The sequence below is a fragment of the Entelurus aequoreus genome, linkage group LG17 (genome assembly GCF_033978785.1).
Source record: "Entelurus aequoreus isolate RoL-2023_Sb linkage group LG17, RoL_Eaeq_v1.1, whole genome shotgun sequence".
Taxonomy (NCBI): domain Eukaryota; kingdom Metazoa; phylum Chordata; class Actinopteri; order Syngnathiformes; family Syngnathidae; genus Entelurus; species Entelurus aequoreus.
The window spans coordinates 14,185,539-14,205,424 of NC_084747.1; the positions used below are offsets into that span (position 1 = coordinate 14,185,539).

A 19,886-nucleotide genomic window follows, 5' to 3' on the forward strand; every position below is an offset into this window, starting at 1 on the left:
TTGATTGATTGATTGAGACACAATAATTGTCAAGGTGATATTTATTATCAACATTAGCCTTCCACAAATAACTCAGGTATTTTGTCTAATCTGGCCAGCTAGAGTTCCTAGACTAGAGAAACACTATATTTATATTTTCTTATCTTCTGTTTTCTATCTTTTATCATATGTACCATATCTTCTTTTTGTGTTTTTTTTTGTGTAGCATGCCTGTTCTGACAGTTACAGTGTGAGTTCTATTGAAGGTAATGCCATATTTGTTGTATATATCCTACTTGGGTGAATACATGTTGAATAATAAATAAATGAACTAATATTGCTTGTTTAAACAGAAAACACTCAACAGTGTAAAGAGGAAGCAGCACAACAGAAAGAAATGTACACAAACTACAGTGACCCCTGCTGGCGAAATTAAGCAACTGGCTACGCAAACATTTAAACATTGTACAAAGGAAACAAATAAAAAATAGTGATCTTAAATAGTGAAATACATGGCATTTGGTAATTCAAGTGATTGACAGCAATATAAAAGCATCTAAAAATGACTGAATGGTAATTAAGCCTGGTAGGAAATACACATATTTGTGACCTTAATACATTATTTTAAAAACACACACGCGTTCTGTTGATTAGAGTTTGCAACTACCATTTTTAGAAATACTATAATTATTAATGAATTCAACAGAAAAACTCATGTAAACTGTGTTGATAAATAAAAGTGGTTTATATTTTTTAAAGTGTTATTTTATAATATTTTAGGTTATCAGTGGAAATGTTCACCGTAGAAAGAAAAAAACTAAACAAATAAATGCCTATGTTTTGAAAAAATAATTACAAAAATAATAATTAAAACAATAAGTAAAACAACTTTTTTTTTCTGTTGAAAAATGTACATACAAACTTATATTTTCATGGTACACAAAAATCAAGGCACTTTCAACAAATCTCAACTAATTCAAACATGAGGTTGAGCAAATACTGTCTTTCACAAAACATGTAAGGAAGGAAAACTAAAGCAAATACAAATAGAATATAAAAATGATAACAATACATAATAATAATAAAAAATAGGACAAGAAACAACATGTAAACAGAAAAAAAGGCTAATCTAAATCACTTTAAATGTCTGCAATAACGAAAAATCAATTTAATCAGTTTGTATTTTTAATCCGTTTCCAAGATTTCGTTGATCATTTAAAATTATTAAGCGAAATAGAAAATGATGGTTTTACTTTCATTAATCGACATTTACGTAGAAACCATTTAGCTTGGAGCATAATAATGTTGACTAACATTTGTAAGTTGCATAAATAAAACAACTGTCGTAGAATCGGAAACGGAAACTACTGACTTTTCGCGCATGTGCAAACAGATCGGACAGCATCGAGGCGACCAAGATGGCGGACTGAAGAAGTTTCAAATGAACGACCTCACAGACATAGAAATTCACGACAACTACGACAATAAATACCTTCAACGATGCTCTTTTCTAAGGGCAACGAAACGGAAGTTGTGTTCGGAGCGATGGAGTGTTATGTGAAGTGAAGATTGAAGACGTGATAGAAGATGGACGACTACTGCTATGCTAAGATGGCGACGTCCGCTAAAAGAGAACATGAAAGAGAATCAGCGCCACCAACTTCCAGCAAATCACCAACGGAGATAAAGACGAAAGATGAAGGTGAGTGACTTGAAGTTTTGTCGTTTGAAAGCCATCATACGCTCATACTTGCCAACCTTGAGACCTCAGAATTATCAATCAATGCCAATCAATCAATGTTTACTTATATAGCCCTAAATCACGAGTGTCTCAAAGGGCTGCACAAGCCACAACGACGTCCTCGGCTCAGATCCCACACCATTAGGGAATTAGGGAGATATTCAAAAGGCCCATTGGGGGAGTATATATTAGGGCTGCGAATCTTTGGGTGTGCCATGATTCGGTTCAATATCGATTCTTGGGGTCACGATTCGATTATAAATCGATTTAACGCAATTCTCGATTCAAAAACGTTTTTTTTCCCGATTAAAAAGGATCAATACATAGATTTCAGCAGGATCTACCCCAGTCTGCTGACATGCAAGCAGAGTAGTAGATTTTTGTAAAAAGCTTTTATAATTGTAAAGGACAATGTTTTATCAACTGATTGCAATAATGTAAATTTGTTTTAACTATTAAATGAACCAAAAATATGACTTATTTTATCTTTGTGAAAATATTGGACACAGTGTGTTGTCAAGTTTATGAGATGCGATGCAAGTGTAAGCCACTGTGACACTATTGTTCTTTTTTTTGTATATTTATAAATGTCTAATGATAAGGTCAATGAGGGATTTTTAATCACTGCTATGTTGAAATTGTAACTAATATTGATACCGTTGTTGATAATATTCATTTTTGTTTCACTACTTTTGGTTTGTTCTGTGTGGTGTTTGTGTCTCCTCTCAATTGCTCTGTTTATTGCAGTTCTGAGTGTTGCTGGTTAGGGTTTGCTTTTGGAATTGGATTGCATTGTTATGGTATTGTTGTGTATTATTTTTTTGGATTGATTAATAAAAAAAGAAAAGAAAAAATTTTTTTTTTTTTAAAAATGAGAATCGATACTGAATCGTACAACGTGAGAATGGTGATTTGAATTGGAATAGTTTTTTCCCCCACACCCCTTATATATATATATATATATATATATATATATATATATATATATATATATATATATATATATATATATATATATGTCTTAATTAGATTATCCAAAAAATAGTGCTCGATACCGTGGTAGAGCGTAATATGTATGTGTGGGAATATATATATATATATATATATATATATAGCAATTTTCACTGATACTTTATCCATGTTTCTGCTTGTGCTTTCATCACACATCAGACCAAAGGGTTGGTTTTGGCACAGTTCCATCACTTCCTTGTCCAATTCTGGGGCAATGGCACCTATCAAATACAGTTTTTTCTACTAACTGTACTGTACTGGCTGCTTACTTAAAAAAAAAAAAGATATTTAACAATTTAATCTTAAAATACGGGCTGGCAAGCCTATACACTCACCTTTCACTATTTGAGTAGCCTTTGTTCTGCCATTTGCGTACAGAATCAGAATCAGAAATACTTTATTAATCCCAGAGGGGAAATTAACATTTTCAGCACAATCCCATTCAAGAGCGTACAAACATTACAGGGAGACAGAACAGGATCGCTGATGGGTCTGCCAACTTCCGGCGCCCCTTACAAAAATAGTAAGAAACAGGTAAACGCTGGGGAGGGGGACACAAAATTGGTCTATGCCCCTGGAGAGGGTGTCCAGACTGAGGCCAAGGAAGCAGAAAAAAACCTCTTAGCCATAGCGCACAAAAAAATGTGTGTAACAGGGAAACATCAAACAACATAAAGGACATAAAGACATTAAAAGAGCAGAGCTGATTCAACCAATCACTTCTACACACACTACTGGCGAGTGATCCCTGAACCGGGAACATATCCTTCACGGATTTGTTGAAAACATCCGCAAATGAGAACGGGATGTCTTTTGCAGCTATCAGCATAGCCATCTTTGTCTCAGCATAAGTTACACCCTCTGGTCTCCATTTAGCAAGGTGGCCCATAATACTGGGCTGTGACCAGCCTTGTGCTTCTCTGACCGTTCATCAGTGACTATATCCGTTCGGCCACCGTGTTCAATGGAGAGGTCTGATCTCCAAAATGTGCAGGCAGCATACTCCTTCCCCTTCCAGCTGTCCTGGATGAACTGAAATTATTTTTTTCCAATCATTTTGGAACTTGCAAGCGTACTTCTTCTTCTTACTCGTCGTCACTATGTCTCTTCTTCTGCTTTGTCTTCTTCTTCTTCTGTTCTGATTGCCGCGCTTGACTTCGAGGTGTAACCGTTATTATTGTCCGGCCGGAAACGGCGCCCAGTGAAGGATGGTGTAGCAATATTGTTGTCCGGGTGGAAATTGGGAGAAATTCGTGAGAATGGTGGCCCCGGGAGATTTTCGGGAGGGGCACTGAAATTCGGGAAAACCGGGAGGGTTGGCAAGTATGCATACGCAAAAGAGTGTTGCCGAGAGGTTATCCGACTTTGTTGAAGAATGTAAAGAAAGAGCCGCCATGATTGTTAGCTTGAAGAAGGCAGTGGAGTTCACATCAGAGGAGATGAAAGAATGCAAAAGTCAAATGAAGAAACTGGAAGAGCAAAACAAGCGCTTGTGTAAAGAAAACACTTCTTAAATTGCGAAAGACAAACATCTCTTTGTATATTTCTACAAGAAACGCATTCATTTTTCTCGATGACTTAAGACTAATTACAGTAGTAACTCGTTTTTTAGTAGTAATCCTTTCTAAAGGGTTTGTAGTGCCGTTTAGTACTGGCTATCCAGAGTCGGGACTCGGGGTGGACCGCTCGCCTGTGCATCGGTTGGGGACGTCTCTGTGCTGCTGACCTGTCTCCGCTCGAGATGGTCTCCTGCTGGCCCCATTATGGACTGGACTCTCACTATTATGTTAGATCCACTATGTACTGGACTCTCACTATTATGTTAGATCCACTATGGACTGGACTATCACTATTATGTTAGATCTACTATGGACTGGACTCTCACACTATTATGTTAGATCTACTATGGACTGGACTATCACTATTATGTTAGATCTACTATGGACTGTACTCTCACTATTATGTTAGATCCACTATGGACTGGACTATCACTATTATGTTAGATCCACTATGGACTGGACTCTCACTATTATGTTAGATCCACTATGGACTGGACTCTCACTATTATGTTAGATCCACTATGGACTGGACTTTCACAATATTATGTCAGACCCACTCGACGTCCATTGCATCCGGTCTCCCCTAGAGGGGGGGGTTACCCACATATGCGGTCCTCTCCAAGGTTTCTCATAGTCATTCCCATCGACGTCCCTCTGGGTTGTGAGTTTTTCCTTGCCCTTATGTGGGCTCTGTACCGCGGATGTCGTTGTGGCTTGTGCAGCCCTTTGAGACACTTGTGATTTAGGGCTATATAAATAATCATTGATTGATTGATAAACATTGAGTCATGATCTGACATGACAGTTTGAACTTTGCCCGCTATAGGTGGGTTGCAATCACGTGACCTGGAGGCACACCCGGGCACTTCCGGGTTTCAAGCCCCATTAGGCTACTGTTTATTTACCTGCGTCAGTGCGGTATTTACCCATTGCAGACATTCTAAGAAACACAAAAAATATTTCAGGGATTTGACTTACGTGTTTATAAATGGAGTGGAATAATTCTTGCCCTGATGTGGGATTAGAGCCGAGGATGTCGTTGTGGCTTGTGCAGCCCTTTGAGACACTTGTGATTTAGGGCTTTTTTTGATTGATTGATTGATTGATTGAGACTTTTATTAGTAGGCTATATAAGTGAACATTGATTGATGGATTGAATAAAACCAGGAGATGTTCATCCAGGAAAGTTAAAAGTACCAATGATTGTCACACACACACACGAGGTGTGGCGAAATTATTCTCTGCATTTGACCCATCACCCTTGATCACCCCCTGGGAGGTGAGGGGAGCAGTGATCAGCAGCCGTGGCCGCGCCTAGGAATCATTTTTGGTGATTTAACCCCCAATTCCAACCCTTGATGCTGAGTGTCAAGCGGGGAGGTAATGGGTCCCATTTGTATAGTCTTTGGTATGACTCGGCCGGGGTTTGAACTCACGACCTACCCATCTCAGGGCGGACACTCTAACCAGTAGGCCACTGAGTAGGTCAAGTGCTCAAGTTGTTTGAGTTCATGGCCTGATTGCCGGACCTGTTTACACATTAACCATCCAATGACTTTGTAAGACTAAAACAATTGGGTTTGCCTCTCTATGGAAATGTGGTCTCTAAAACAAAATGCAGGTTTATTTTTGGGACGGGTTAAAGTGGTTCTACCTCAGCCAAGTCATGTAAACATTGATCCATCATTCTGGCAAGGCACTAAATGAATGTCCATGAAACACGACACACACATGCAGTACATAGAAGAAGGTGTGGAGCGAGTTCAAGAAGACACGTCTCATGGGTCACGTCTGAACTAAAGTGTGTTTGTGTTCCTCAGACATCCGGCGGTTGATTGGTCATCCAGAAAAACTTACCCCTCAGCTGCAAAGGGGGATCTGTATTTTGAAGAAGGAGGTTTCACAGCCCCCCCACGTTAAAAAGGAAGAGGAGGAACACTGGATCACTCAGGAGGGAGAGTGTCTTCTAGGACCACAGGAGGCTGATCTCACCAAGTTGCCACTGACTGTTGTCTCTGTGAAGACCGAAGATGACGAAGAGAAACCACAACTAGACAACTTCTTATCTCCACTATCAGATAGTGAGGCTGAAGACGAGGTTGAAGTAACTTTGAGCAGCGATACAGATTGTGAAGGTGATATGAGGACTCACACTGACATAAAACACTCTGAATGCTCTAAAAAAGGAAAGTGGTAATTGTGTGACTGCTCCAAAACATTCATATATATGGTTGTCTTTCTTCTTCATCTCCAGATTTTGGCACGCTCTACCTTCCACATTTTTCATTCGATTCAAACCGTTCCAAACTCAAACTGTTCAACCTATTCGGTAATTTCGGGCTTTCCCTTGACACATTCCAAAAATTCCCAGATTTCCCAGAATTCCAGGTTTTTTGGGACATTTTTCCCATTCAAAACGAATTGGCCATTTTTCAAACTTCCACCGTTTCCACATTTGTCAACCTATTTAAACCATTCCACCTTCAACATATTCCACTCATCCTGTAAATTCAAACTATTATTTTTCCAAGTTCAAAAAACTTCCAGTAATTCCCAGAAATCCCGATTTTTTCAAACCCTTTTTTGATCCTTTTTTCTGTCGACTACTCCTGCCGCATTTTTCAACCCACTTCAACTGTTCTACTGTCAAAACATTCCTCTTAATCAGGACAAAAAACAAAGTTGTTTTTTGAACTAGAAAAAATTCTCGTTTTTCCTGAAATTCCATATTACCATTTCTCAATTAAAAATGTTACTACTTCAACATTTCTCGAACAATTTGAAAAATTCCTACACCAACCACCACCACTCATTCAGAACATTCACATTTTTTTTAGCATTTTCAAAAATATCCCCACTTTTCCCAAAATGTCCAGGAAGTTCCCAATGAAATGAATGGGACATTTTCCGAAGTTGCACAATTCCCACATTTTTCAACCTATTCAAACCATTCCAACATCAACACATTCCACTCATCCTGGACATTCAAACTAACACTTTCCCAAGTTCCAAACCAAATCCCGTTTTTCCTGGAAATTCAAACTCTTTCAGCAGTCAAACCATTCCAACATTCAAACTATTCTTCAATCAATCATAATCAATCAATGTTCATTTATATAGCCCTAAATCACAAGCGTCTCAAAGGGCTGCACAAGCCACAACGACATCCTCGGTTCAGAGCCCACATAAGGGCAAGGAAAAACTCACAACCCAGTGGGACGTCTATGTGAATGACTGTGAGAAACCTTGGAGAGGACCGTATATGTGGGTGACCCCCCCCCCCCCCCCCCCCTCTAGGAGTTATTCTTACATTCATACTACATTCTGTCAGCATTTCAGTTTAACTTCTACATTGGAGCATTCATACGCAATTCCTTCAGGAATTGCCTCATCTAGCTTACATTTGATCTGGTAAAAGCTTTACTAATAAGAATGATTTGACTTGACACATGCGGGCACACTCCGAGAAAAACCCTGTAGTTGTTAAGTTTGTGTTGAAATATTTTCACAAAAGGTATACAGTATATTGCAAATCACATGAGAAGGCACACAAGATTAAAAGAAAAAACCTTTAAATGCTCCTTTTATGGTAAAACTCACTCAGAAGAAACATTTGGTAACACAGTTTAGCGCGGACACGTGAGAAAAACTTTACGAGAAAAGAATGGAATATTCAGCAACTTCGGTATCTGACTTATTATGTTTCGTCACACGTGATTTAAGGTTTATCTTTCCTGAAAATATCGGGTTAGGGCAGGGGTCGGCAACCCAAAATGTTGAAAGAGCCATATTGGACCAAAAATACAAAAACAAATCTGTCTGGAGCCGCAAAAAATTAAAAGCCATATTACATGTGTCATGAGATATAAATTTAATTAAGAGGACTTAAAGGAGACTAAATGACCTCAAATATACCTACAAATGAGGCATAATGATGCAATATGTACATATCGCTAGCCTAAATAGCATGTTAGCATCGATTAGCTTGCAGTCATACAGTGACCAAATATGTCTGATTAGCACTCCACACAAGTCAATAACATCAACAAAATTCACCTTTGTGCATTCATGCACAACGTTAAAAGTGTGGTGGACAAAATGAGACAGAAAAAGAAGTGGCATAAAACACGTCCTAGAAAGTCGGAGAAAGTTATACATGTATGTAAACAAACTATACGGTGAGTTCAAGGACCGCCAAAATTAGTAGGACAAAACGGCGCTCGCCAAATACTCGAATCAGTGAAGCATGTTTAATATAAACAGTGTGATTTATAACAATTAGGGAGTTTTGCGTCCTGTTTGTCCTCCTACAGAAACCATACTAAAACAAAAAAATAGATTTTTTTCCCCTCATCTTTTTCCATTCTTCATACATTTTTGAAAAATCTCCAGAGAGCCAGTAGGGCGGCGCTAAAGAGCCGCATGCGGCTCTAGAGCCGCGGGTTGCCGACCCCTGGGTTAGGGCATACTTGCCAACCTTGAGACCTCCAATATCTGGAGGTGGGGGGTGGGGGTTGGGGGCGTGGTTATTTACCGCTAGAATTCACCAACTCGAGTATTTCATATATATTTCATATATATATATATATATATATATATATATATATATATATATATATATATATATATATATATATATATATATATATATATGCATATATATATATATATATATATATATATATATATATATATATATATATATGTATATATATATATATATATATGTATATATATATACATGTATGAAATACTTGACTTTCAGTGAATTCTAGCTATATATATATATATTTATTTTATTTACATAAAATAAATACTTGAATTATCTGTCCATTAGATGGCAGTATTGTCCTGTTTAACTTCTCTGTTCATGACTGAGAAATCATTTCGCCCACCGTGTTCAATGGAGAAGTCTGTTGTACATATTTACAGGCAACATACACCTTCCCCTTCGAACTGTCCTGGATTAATTGAAATTCTTGTTTCCATTCGTTTTGGAACTTGCAAGCGTATTTATATTGTGGGAAAGTGGACGTGAGAACAGGCTGTCCCCACTCAGTCTCAGGTCCGCATTGAGCTGGAGGGGGCGTGGCCTCCAGCTCCGGCTGAATACCGGGAGTTTGTCGGGAGAGGCGCTGAATAACGGGATTATCCCGCTAAAAACGGGAGGGTTGGCAAGTATGGGTTAGGGTTGAAGAATCTATTGAAACAGATGTTTTCTATTTTCTATGGTTCTAGCTTCACTTGTCCGGGTGTAAGCCACGTCATGTAAACATTGATCCATCATTCTGGCAAGGCACTAAATGAATGGCCATGAAACACTACACACACATACAGTACATAGAAGAAAGTGCATAGCAAAAATCAAGGAGAAACATCTCATGTATCATGTCTGATTTTTAGTGTGTTTTTGTCCTGCAGATGTCCAGCAGCTGATTGGTCATTCAAAAGAACTTTCCCCTCGGCCGCAGGGTCGAGGCTCCATGTTGAAGCAGGAGGGTCCATTTCCATCCCATATTAAAAAAGAAGAGGAGGAACTCTGGATCACTCAGGAGGGAGAGTGTCTCGTAGGACCACAGGAAGCTGGTCTCACCAAGTTGCCACTGACTGTTGTCTCTGTGAAGACTGAAGATGATGAAGAGAAACCACAAATAGACAACCTCTTAGCTCCACTATCAGATAGTGAGACTGAAGACGAGGTTGAAGAACCTTTGAGCAGCGATACAGACTGTGAAACAGATATTAGGACTCACACTGACAACAAACACTTAAAATGCCCTAAAAGGAAGACAGATACCGAACCTGTGCCCTGCTCAGTTTGTCCTAAAAGGTTTCCTAACAAGAGTGAACTGACTCGACATGTGCGGACGCATACAGGAGAAAAACCCTTTAGTTGTTCAATTTGTGGGAAAAGATTCACTCTGAAGGGAAATTTGGCAAAACACATGAAAACACACACAGGAGAAAAACCATTTATATGTTCAGTTTGTGGCAAAAGATTCATTCTGAAAGGAAATTTGGTAACACACATGAAAATGCACACAGGAGAAAAACCCTTTAGTTGTTCAGTTTGTGGGAAAAGATTCATCCTAAAGGCGGATATGGTAAAACACATCAGAACACACACAGGGGAAAAACCCTTTAGTTGTTTAGTTTGTGGTAAAAGATTCACTCTCAAGGCAAATTTGGTAACACACATGAAAACACAGGAGAAAAAACATTCAATTGATTGTTTGCCTTAGAATATTCGCTCTGAAGGCAAATATGATGACACTAATGAGAACGTGGGAATAAACATTTAATTGTTAGTTTATGTTAGTAAATTATTAGTTTCAAGAAGTAGTCACCTGAAATGGTTTTCACTTCACAGGTGTGCTTGAAGCTCATTGAGAGAATGCCAACAGTGTGCAAAGCAGTAATCAGAGCAAAGGGTGGCTATTTTGAATAAACTAAAATATAAAACATGTTTTCAGCTATTTCTCCTTTTTTTGTTAAGTACATAACTCCACATGTGTTCATTCATAGTTTTGATGCCTTCAGTGACAGTCCACAATGTAAATAGTCATGAAAATAAAGAAAATGCATTGAATGAGAAGGTGTGTCCAAACATTTGGCCTGTACTGTACTGTACTGTACTGTACTGTACGTGGACTGTTTGTTACAAGCAGCCCTCTGAGGGCGGCCGTAAGTGAAAAGGAGTTTGATTCCCCTGTTCTAAAAAAAATAAAACCATTGCATAAACTGGTTTGAAAGCAGCGTTCTACAACACAAACGCCTTCATTTTGATTGTGTTTGGCTTTTAAAAAATCAGAATACAGAATGCATGACTCGGACACGTGATAAACAGCCGTATTTTAACACTACAACTTTTTCGTACACAAAATGGAAAGGAACAACTTTGCCCCTAATTGGTTACTGTTGTCAAAGTCAGCAAACACTCGCTCGAATTTCAGACGAAATTAGCATATCATCCGTTCCCGATGCTGAAAGTTTGTCTCAGTTAACGCTTAAAAGGGCGCTAAACGACTTTACCCAAGGCTACATTAAAACTACATGTGTTTCTGAAGCCGGAGATTGCGACGTGCGTGTTGGTGCAGTGAACATTTTGTAAGTCAAATTTCCTGGGGAAAAAACTAATGACCTATGCTAACATTGATTGGTTGATGTTTATTCCAAACATGTACTGAATGAATGGCACACGAGAGAAAGCCAGAGTACTTATTAGAAACGTGAAGGACTTGGACAAACTCTTAGTGGGCTATGAAGCGTTTTCTATTGGGGCTCCAGTACTATGGAATGCCCTCCCGGTAACAGTTAGAGATGCTACCTCAGTAGAAACATTTAAAGGCCTACTGAAATGATTTTTTTTTATTTAAACGGGGATAGCAGATCTATTCTATGTGTCATACTTGATCATTTCGCGATATTGCCATATTTTTGCTGAAAGGATTTAGTATAGAACAACGACGATAAAGATTGCAACTTTTGGTATCTGATAAAAAAAAGGCTTGCCCCTACCGGAAGTAGCGTGACGTAGTCAGTTGAACATATACGCAAAGTTCCCTATTGTTTACAATGATGGCCGCATGAAGTGAGAGAGATTCGGACCGAGAAAGCGACAATTTCCCCATTAATTTGAGCGAGGATGAAAGATTTGTGGATGAGTAAAGTGCAAGTGAAGGACTAGTGGGGAGTTGAAGCTATTCAGATAGGGAAGATGCTGTGAGAGCCGGGGGTGACCTGATATTCAGCTGGGAATGACTACAACAGTAAATAAACACAAGACATATATATACTCTATTAGCCACAACACAACCAGGCTTATATTTAATATGCCACAAATTAATCCTGCATAAAAACACCTGCGTGTTTGTTATGCTAGCTCCTAGCTCCTCTGCTAGCTCCTAGCTCCATAGAACACGCCAATACAATTCAAACACCTGATCAACACACACAATCACTCAGCCCAAAAGACCGTTTACCTAACCCAAGGTTCATAAAGCTTATATATTTTTAAAAAGTTACGTACGTGACGCGCACATACGGTCAAGCTATCAAATGTTTAGCAGCCAAGGCTGCATACTCGCGGTACCTGATATTCAGCTGGGAATGACTACAACAGTAAATAAACACAAGACATATATATACTCTATTAGCCACAACACAGCCAGGCTTATATTTAATATGCCACAAATTAATCCTGCATAAAAACACCTGCGTGTTTGTTACGCTAGCTCCTAGCTCCTCTGCTAGCTCCTAGCTCCATAGAACACGCCAATACAATTAAAACACCTGATCAACACACACAATCACTCAGCCCAAAAGACCGTTCACCTAACCCAAGGTTCATAAAGCTTATATATTTAAAAAAAAGTTACGTACATACGCAAAAAAAAGTTGCGCACATATGTTCAAGCGATCAAATGTTTAGAAGCCAAAGCTGCATACTCACAGTAGCACGTCTGCGTCTTTGTCATCCAAATCAAAGTAATCCTGGTAAGAGTCTGTGTTGTCCCAGTTCTCTACAGGCGTCTGTGTATCGAAGTCAAAAGTCCTCCTGGCTAGAGTCTCTGTTATCCGAGTTCTTCCATCTTGACTGCATCTTTCGGGAATGTAAACAAAGAAGCGCCGGCTGTGTACTGTTGTTGCTGACTACGTTCGAAAAATACGTCCATTTCGCACCGACAACTTTCTTCTTTGCTTGCTCAGCTTCCTTCTCCATAATGCAATGAACATGATTGAAACAGATTCACGAACACAGATGTCCAGAATACTGTGGAATTATGAAATGAAAACAGAGCTTTTTCGTATTGGCTTCAATGTGGAAGGCATACCCGTGTTCGCCGGTCTACGTCACGCGCATACGTCATCCTCAGAGGCGTTTCGAACCGGAAGTTTAGCGGCAAATTTAAAATGTCACTTTAAAAGTTAACCCGGCCGTATTGGCATGTGTTATAATGTTAAGATTTCATCATTGATATATAAACTATCAGACTGCGTGGTCGGTAGTAGTGGGTTTCAGTAGGCCTTTAAGTGCCATCTTAAAACTCATTTGTATACTCTAGCCTTTAAATAGACCCCCTTTTAGACCAGTTGATCTGCCGTTTCTTTTCTGCTCTGCCCCCCTCTCCCTTGTGGGGGGCGGGGGGCACAGGTCCGGTGGCCATGGATGAAGTGCTGGCTGTCCAGAGTCGGGACCCAGGGTGGACCGCTCGTCTGTGCACCAGTTGGGGACATCTCTGCGCTGTTGACCTGTCTCCGCTCGGGATGGTCTCCTGCTGGCCACACTATGGACTGGACTCTCACTATTATGTTAGATCCACTATGGACTGGACTCTCACACTATTGACTAGATCCACTATGGACTGGACTCTCACACTATTATGTTAGATCCACTATGGACTGGACTCTCACTATTATGTTAGATCCACTATGGACTGGACTCTCACACTATTATGTTAGATCCACTATGGACTGGACTCTCACACTATAATGTTAGATCCACTATGGACTGGACTCTCACACTATTATGTTAGATCCACTATGGACTGGTCTCTCACTATTATGTTAGATCCACTATGGACTGGACTCTCTCACTATTATGTTAGATCCACTATGGACTGTACTCCCCCACTATTATGTTAGATCCACTATGGACTGTACTCTCACACTATTAACTAGATCCACTATGGACTGGTCTCTCACTATTATGTTAGATCCACTATGGACTGGACTGACACTACTATGTTAGATCCACTATGGACTAGACTCTCACACTATTTTGTTAGATCCACTATGGACTGGACTCTCACACTATTATGTTAGATCTACTATGGACTGGACTCTCACTATTATGTTAGATCCACTATGGACTGATCTGTCACTGTTATGTTAGATCCACTATGGACTGGACTCTCACACTATTATGTTAGATCCACTATGGACTGTACTCCCCCACTATTATGTGATCCACTATGGACTGTACTCTCACACTATTAACTAGATCCACTATGGACTGGTCTCTCACTATTATGTTAGATCCACTATGGACTGGACTCACACTATTATGTTAGATCCACTATGGACTAGAATCTCACACTATTATGTTAGATCCACTATGGACTGGACTCTCACACTATTATGTTAGATCTACTATGGACTGGACTCTCACTATTATGTTAGATCCACTATGGACTGGACTTTCACAATATTATGTTAGACCCACTAGACGTCCATTGCATCCGGTCTTCCCTAGGGGGGGCGGGGGGTTACCCACATATGCGGTCCTCTCCAAGGTTTCTCATAGTCATTCACATTGACATCCCACTGGGTTGTGAGTTTTTCCTTGCCCTTATGTGGGCTCTGAACCGAGGATGTCGTTGTAGCTTGTGCAGCCCTTTGAGACACTTGTGATTTAGGGCTATATAAATAAACATTGATTTATTGATTGATTAATGGGTAATGCAGCATCGTACCTGAAAGAAAATCTTAGACAAACCTATAAAATGGACTATTATACTTTTTACATGGACTCAAATATAAATACAATTGATAAAATATGTGAAAAAAGAAAAGAGATTTGAATTCATGCATCATTGTAATACTGTAACAGGTCATGTGACACTGTGAATCATTCATTTCAACAGCCGCAGTCTTTGCAAAATTAACAGAGTACAGTTACAACAATCATTTATACAAAAATAAAGAATGCAAGATTGACATAACCAGGGAAAAAAGAGACAATTCAGTTAAGCAAGCTATAACCTGTTTTGTTTCATTTGATCTTTTATCTATGCATATTAGTGAGCAATATGTAGTATTTATTACAGTTTATTTGGTTTTTCATGACGTTTTACTTCTGCTCCTGTATGTAAAAACCTGCACTGCAACAACATTCCCCATTGCTGGATAAATAAAAAGTGTGTCCTATCCTAACAGACTGAACTACAACACGTAACTGTTACTAACCCCCCCCCCCAGGCCCTGACCACACTCCAAAATGAAGTATAAACGATAAAACACTGGTTATCAAGGAGTATTTGAAAGTTCAACTCCTACCTTGTTTACTTCCATGACGACTTTCGTAAAGTTTTGTAATCCATCAGAAATATCAAATGAAATGTGCCAAACATGGATAAGAGTGGCGAGAGTGTATTTTGCATTTTTCCCCATCGAGCATTGCAGTGGATTTATACGGGTGTCGTATTAATTATGGATGGTGCTTGGACATTTTTATAATGTCCACAAAGTTCAGTAAGCAGATTTCTGCTTATAACAACCAAGATGTTACTGTAGCACAAAGACCAACACATAGATTTATAGACCTTGTGTTTCCACATGTCCTTTCTTACATTAATACATGTTGCCAGTAATTGAGCATTTACAAGGTTTCTCTTCTAGGTGTGATTTTAGGACTGTGGAAAATAATCCAATTGCAATTTTTTCTCCTCAAAATTACGATTCTCTTTTCAAGGTTGTCTTCTTGTGTATTTTTCAAAAAACAATCAATCAATCAAACTGTATCATAATAAACAATATCAGTGTTAATATACAAACATATTTTACTAAATAACACAATTATAAAATTACAAAATATTTTTAAAACCATAACAATCTGCATCATAATAAACTTATTATACAAATGTCATTTTTTACTAAATTAAATTATACACTTACTAAATACTTCCACTTGCAGTCCTGTCAGCACAGCGCTTTTATTGTGAAGGCCAAACGTGTGTTGTTTGTCTTTTGAGTTTGAGCTCTCACTTTACCTTTGTGATGTGTGACTGTGAGATAAAGCCAGATGTTATTAAAATGACTCCCGAAATCATTCATGTTAAAAGAAAACTGCAACTTTTTGGAATTTTGCCACCATCTACAATCCTGATGTGAGAGAAACCCACGCGTCCGTCCATTTTCTCTGCATTCTAAAGAGTCAATAATTTCTAGCGTGCGGCGGCTAGCAATGCAAGTAATGGGGATTTATCTAGTCCACCTGCAAAGCCTTATAAAAAACATTTAAAACCACAAAACCACACTGAGTGAAGTGAATTATATTTCAATAGAATTTTTTCTCGAAGACTCAAAGCATGTAACATAGTGAAACCCATTAATGAAGATTCAAGATTGTTTATTGTTATATGCACAGTTAAACAGACAGTTTGCCGTACAAAGAAAATCTTACTTTGCTAGTCCACCCTTCAACAAGTCACACGGTACTTAGCTAAAATAAAAATAAAAATGTATATACAAAACACAGTAAGTAACATAACATTATTGCACATTCTGATTGACAGTCAACAGTATAAATATGGAGGTGACATTTGGTCACAGCAGCAGTTAAAAGTTTCTTAAAGTGTGTCTTTAGTGATCAAAAAACAGCACCTTTCATGTGCTGCAAAGACACAGGCCCAAGTGAGAATTGAACTCACGACCCCTGGTTTACAAGACCAGTGCTCTAACCACTGAGCTATGAGGCCTATTACAATTTAAGTTCCATTTAAACCAGTGTGGGTGGCACTGGGGGCAGGTGGGTAGTGTCTTGCCCAAGGACATAATGGCAGTGATGAGGACTGAGGAGGCAGGAATCAAACCTGGAACCCACAATGATGTGATGTGTAACATTTTGGCAAGGCAAGGCAAGGCAACTTTATTTGTATAGCGCTTTTCATACACAATGCAGACTCAAAGTGAAATGAAAGAAAATAAAAGCAAAATTAAAATGCAGACAATAAAAATAAAAACAGTGCAGACGTTGAAAGTTAAAAGATTTAGCTGAAAGCTAAGGTGAACATAAAAGTCTTCAGTCTAGTTTTAAAAGTAGTCAGAGTTGGGGAAAGTCTAAAATCTTCAGGAAGTTTATAGTCAATAGAAAAGCTTTTCCTATAATTTGTGCAACTAAATGTTTTTTTCTTCTGTGTTTGTTGCCATGTGATTAGACATCATGTTACTTTGGGTGGTTGTTATCTGACACGTGACATCTTCCCGGATGGGAAAACCAGTGGTGGTCAACCAAGCCAAGATGGCTGTTGTACAACAAGCAGCGTGCAAACTATCTGAGAATGCAAAAAGGGGCCTAGATCTTCCTGCAAAAAGCAGATTCAAACTATGCAATTGAATAAATCCCTATACTTTATTAAAAAAAGAGATTTGTCGAGTGATATCAGGGATTATACGTCGGTCGCGTTCCCAGACATATCAAACTATTGTGCTCAAGACGTCGTTATACACGACAAAACAGACAAAAACTTGGAAAAGCATGGAGGTCGACAACTTTTTGTGTGGCTGGGTCTCAGATAAATATGCATCGTTTTTGTCCGTGTAAGGTTGCATTTTATGATTTAACTTCACTTCTACAGCCATGTTTGTTGCTGTTGCAGGCGCCGTTTACGAGTAGCGTGTTTCCCCCCGTCTGTATCAACATTGTGTATGTGCTTTGGTAAAAGCTTAACTGTTTTAGGTTTTGCTCACATTTACTTTCTTTTCAATCAATCAATCAATCAATTCCTTTATTGTCATTGTCATAATAACACTTAAGTCATACATGTCAACGAGATTTTGTTTGAGCTTTGTCCAGCGGCATAGAAACTGCATTAAAGTGCAGGTTGACCATAGTTCACAGTTTAGCATTGTCAGGAAGGAAGATGGCGAATAGAGGGGGCGTGGGGGTGGGAACAGTCAGATGTCTGATGGGTGTTACGTTGATGTTGCAGCAATGCAGTGTCCAGAGCACAATTATTGAGGTGAAGAGTGAGGTAATGAGATGGTCCGGGGCAGCAAAGGGGCAGGCTGTTCATTTAGCAGTCTCACAGCCTGGGGATACAGACTGTGAGACATTCTGGTGGTCCTGGCGCGTATCGATCTATACCTCCTTCCAGAGGGTAGCAGGTTGAAGAGGCCATGTGCTGGGTGGTATCTGTCCTTCAGGATGTTGTGTACTCGCTTTAGGCAGCGAGTTGTGTACATGGCACTCATCTCTGGGAGTATCGTCCTTGTAATTTTCCCCGCCGCTTTAACCACTCGCTGGAGGGTCTGTTGGTTCGCTTTAGTGCAGCTAGAAAACCACACTAAAAAGCCGTAAGTGAGGACACTGCTGATGGCACAGTTGTAAAAGTTAACCATTGATTTCTGCGGAACTTTGCGCATTTTAGTTTCCTCAACAAAAAAAAGACGTTGTTGGGCCTTTCCGACTGTAGAAGCAGTGTTAATGTCCCAGCATAGATCTTCTGTTATGTTCACCCCTAAGAATTTGAAATGCTTGACCCTTTCTACTAGATTGTTATTAATTAAAAGTGGAGGGTGTTTGCTCTGCCCTTTCCTGCGGAAGTCTACAATTAGTTCTTTGGTTTTGTTAGTGTTAAGAACCAAGTTGTTGTTAGCACACCATGAAGCCAGCTGTTGGACCTCTGCATTGTATGCTGTCTCATCATTGTTGCTGATGAGCCCAACTACTGTGGTGTCGTCGGCATATTTGACAGTGAGATTGGATGTTGAAGAGGCTATACAGTCATGTGTGAAGAGGGTGAAGAGCACAGGGCTTAGCACACAACCCTGTAGAGCGCCGGTGTTGATGGTGAGCGTGGCAGAAATGTGCTCGCCTATTTTCACATACTGTGTGCGATTTGTTAAAAAGTCCAAAATCCAGTTGCAGAGGAAGGTGTTCAGACCAAGGTTGGGAAGCTTAGATCTGAGTCTGTTTGGCCTTATTGTGTTAAATGCTGAGCTGAAATCGACAAAGAGCAGTCTTGCATAAGTGTCCTTAAGCTCAAGATGTTCCAAGAGTCTATGGATTACAATAGCGATGGTGTCTTCGGTTGATCGGTTCTTCCGGTACGCAAACTGATATGGGTCAAGGGATGGTGGTATTGCCTTTTTAATCCGTTTCAATATCAGTCTCTCCATGCATTTGGCAGGTATGGAGGTGAGTGCTACAGGTCTGTAGTCGTTTAGGCATGAGATGATGGCCTGTTTGGGGATGGGAATTATTGTAGCGGTTTTAAAACAGGCAGGGACCCAGGATGTAGACAGTGACAGATTAAAAATGGAAACAAATACATCCGTCAGCTCGTCCGCGCAGTGCTTAAGCACACGGCCCAGAACGCCATCAGGTCCAGCTGCTTTCCTTGGGTTGATGTTACGCAAGGTGAGTCTTACTTCGTGCGGGCTGAGGACTGTGGCCGTGTCGTCGGAGGAGAGGGGGGGCAGGGGGGCAGTGCTGAGTCTGTGTTTTCCTTGTCAAAGCGGACATAAAAGTTATTCAATTCCTCAGCTAAGATGCCATCCATCCATCTTCAACCGCTTATCCGGAATCGGGTCGCGGGGACAGCAGCTCCAGCAAAGACCCCCAGACTTCCCTCTCCAGAGCAACATTTGCGACTTCCTCCTGGGGAATCCCGAAGCGTTCCCAGGCCAGAGAGGAGATGTAATCCCCCCATCTGGTCCTTGGCCTGCCGGGGGGCCTCCTCCCAGCTAAGATGGCGCTGCCTTTCACTGAGGAAGAAGTTGTTTTTTTAAAGTTTGTAATTGCTTTGACACCTTCCCACACCTGCCTAGGGTCTGAGTTATTTAAGCAATCCTGGAGTTTATTATAATGGTCT

The 19,886-nt window shown here is 39.7% G+C and overlaps 1 protein-coding gene and 1 non-coding gene across 2 annotated transcripts; one reads left to right on the top strand and one right to left on the bottom strand.

Moving 5' to 3' along the window:
* The first annotated feature begins 1,351 nt into the window (after window positions 1-1,351).
* Window positions 1,352-11,183, top strand: LOC133632519 (zinc finger protein 771-like). The gene is made up of 3 exons (XM_062024987.1): window positions 1,352-1,681; window positions 6,111-6,425; window positions 9,712-11,183. Exons 1-3 carry the CDS (start codon window positions 1,567-1,569, stop codon window positions 10,530-10,532), a joined length of 1,251 nt encoding a protein of 416 aa, XP_061880971.1. The 5' UTR covers window positions 1,352-1,566; the 3' UTR covers window positions 10,533-11,183.
* A 5,513-nt stretch (window positions 11,184-16,696) lies between these two features.
* On the bottom strand, window positions 16,697-16,769 carry trnat-ugu (transfer RNA threonine (anticodon UGU)). Its single transcript has one exon. It is a non-coding gene; the product is annotated as a tRNA-Thr (tRNA).
* Window positions 16,770-19,886: the final 3,117 nt, after the last annotated feature.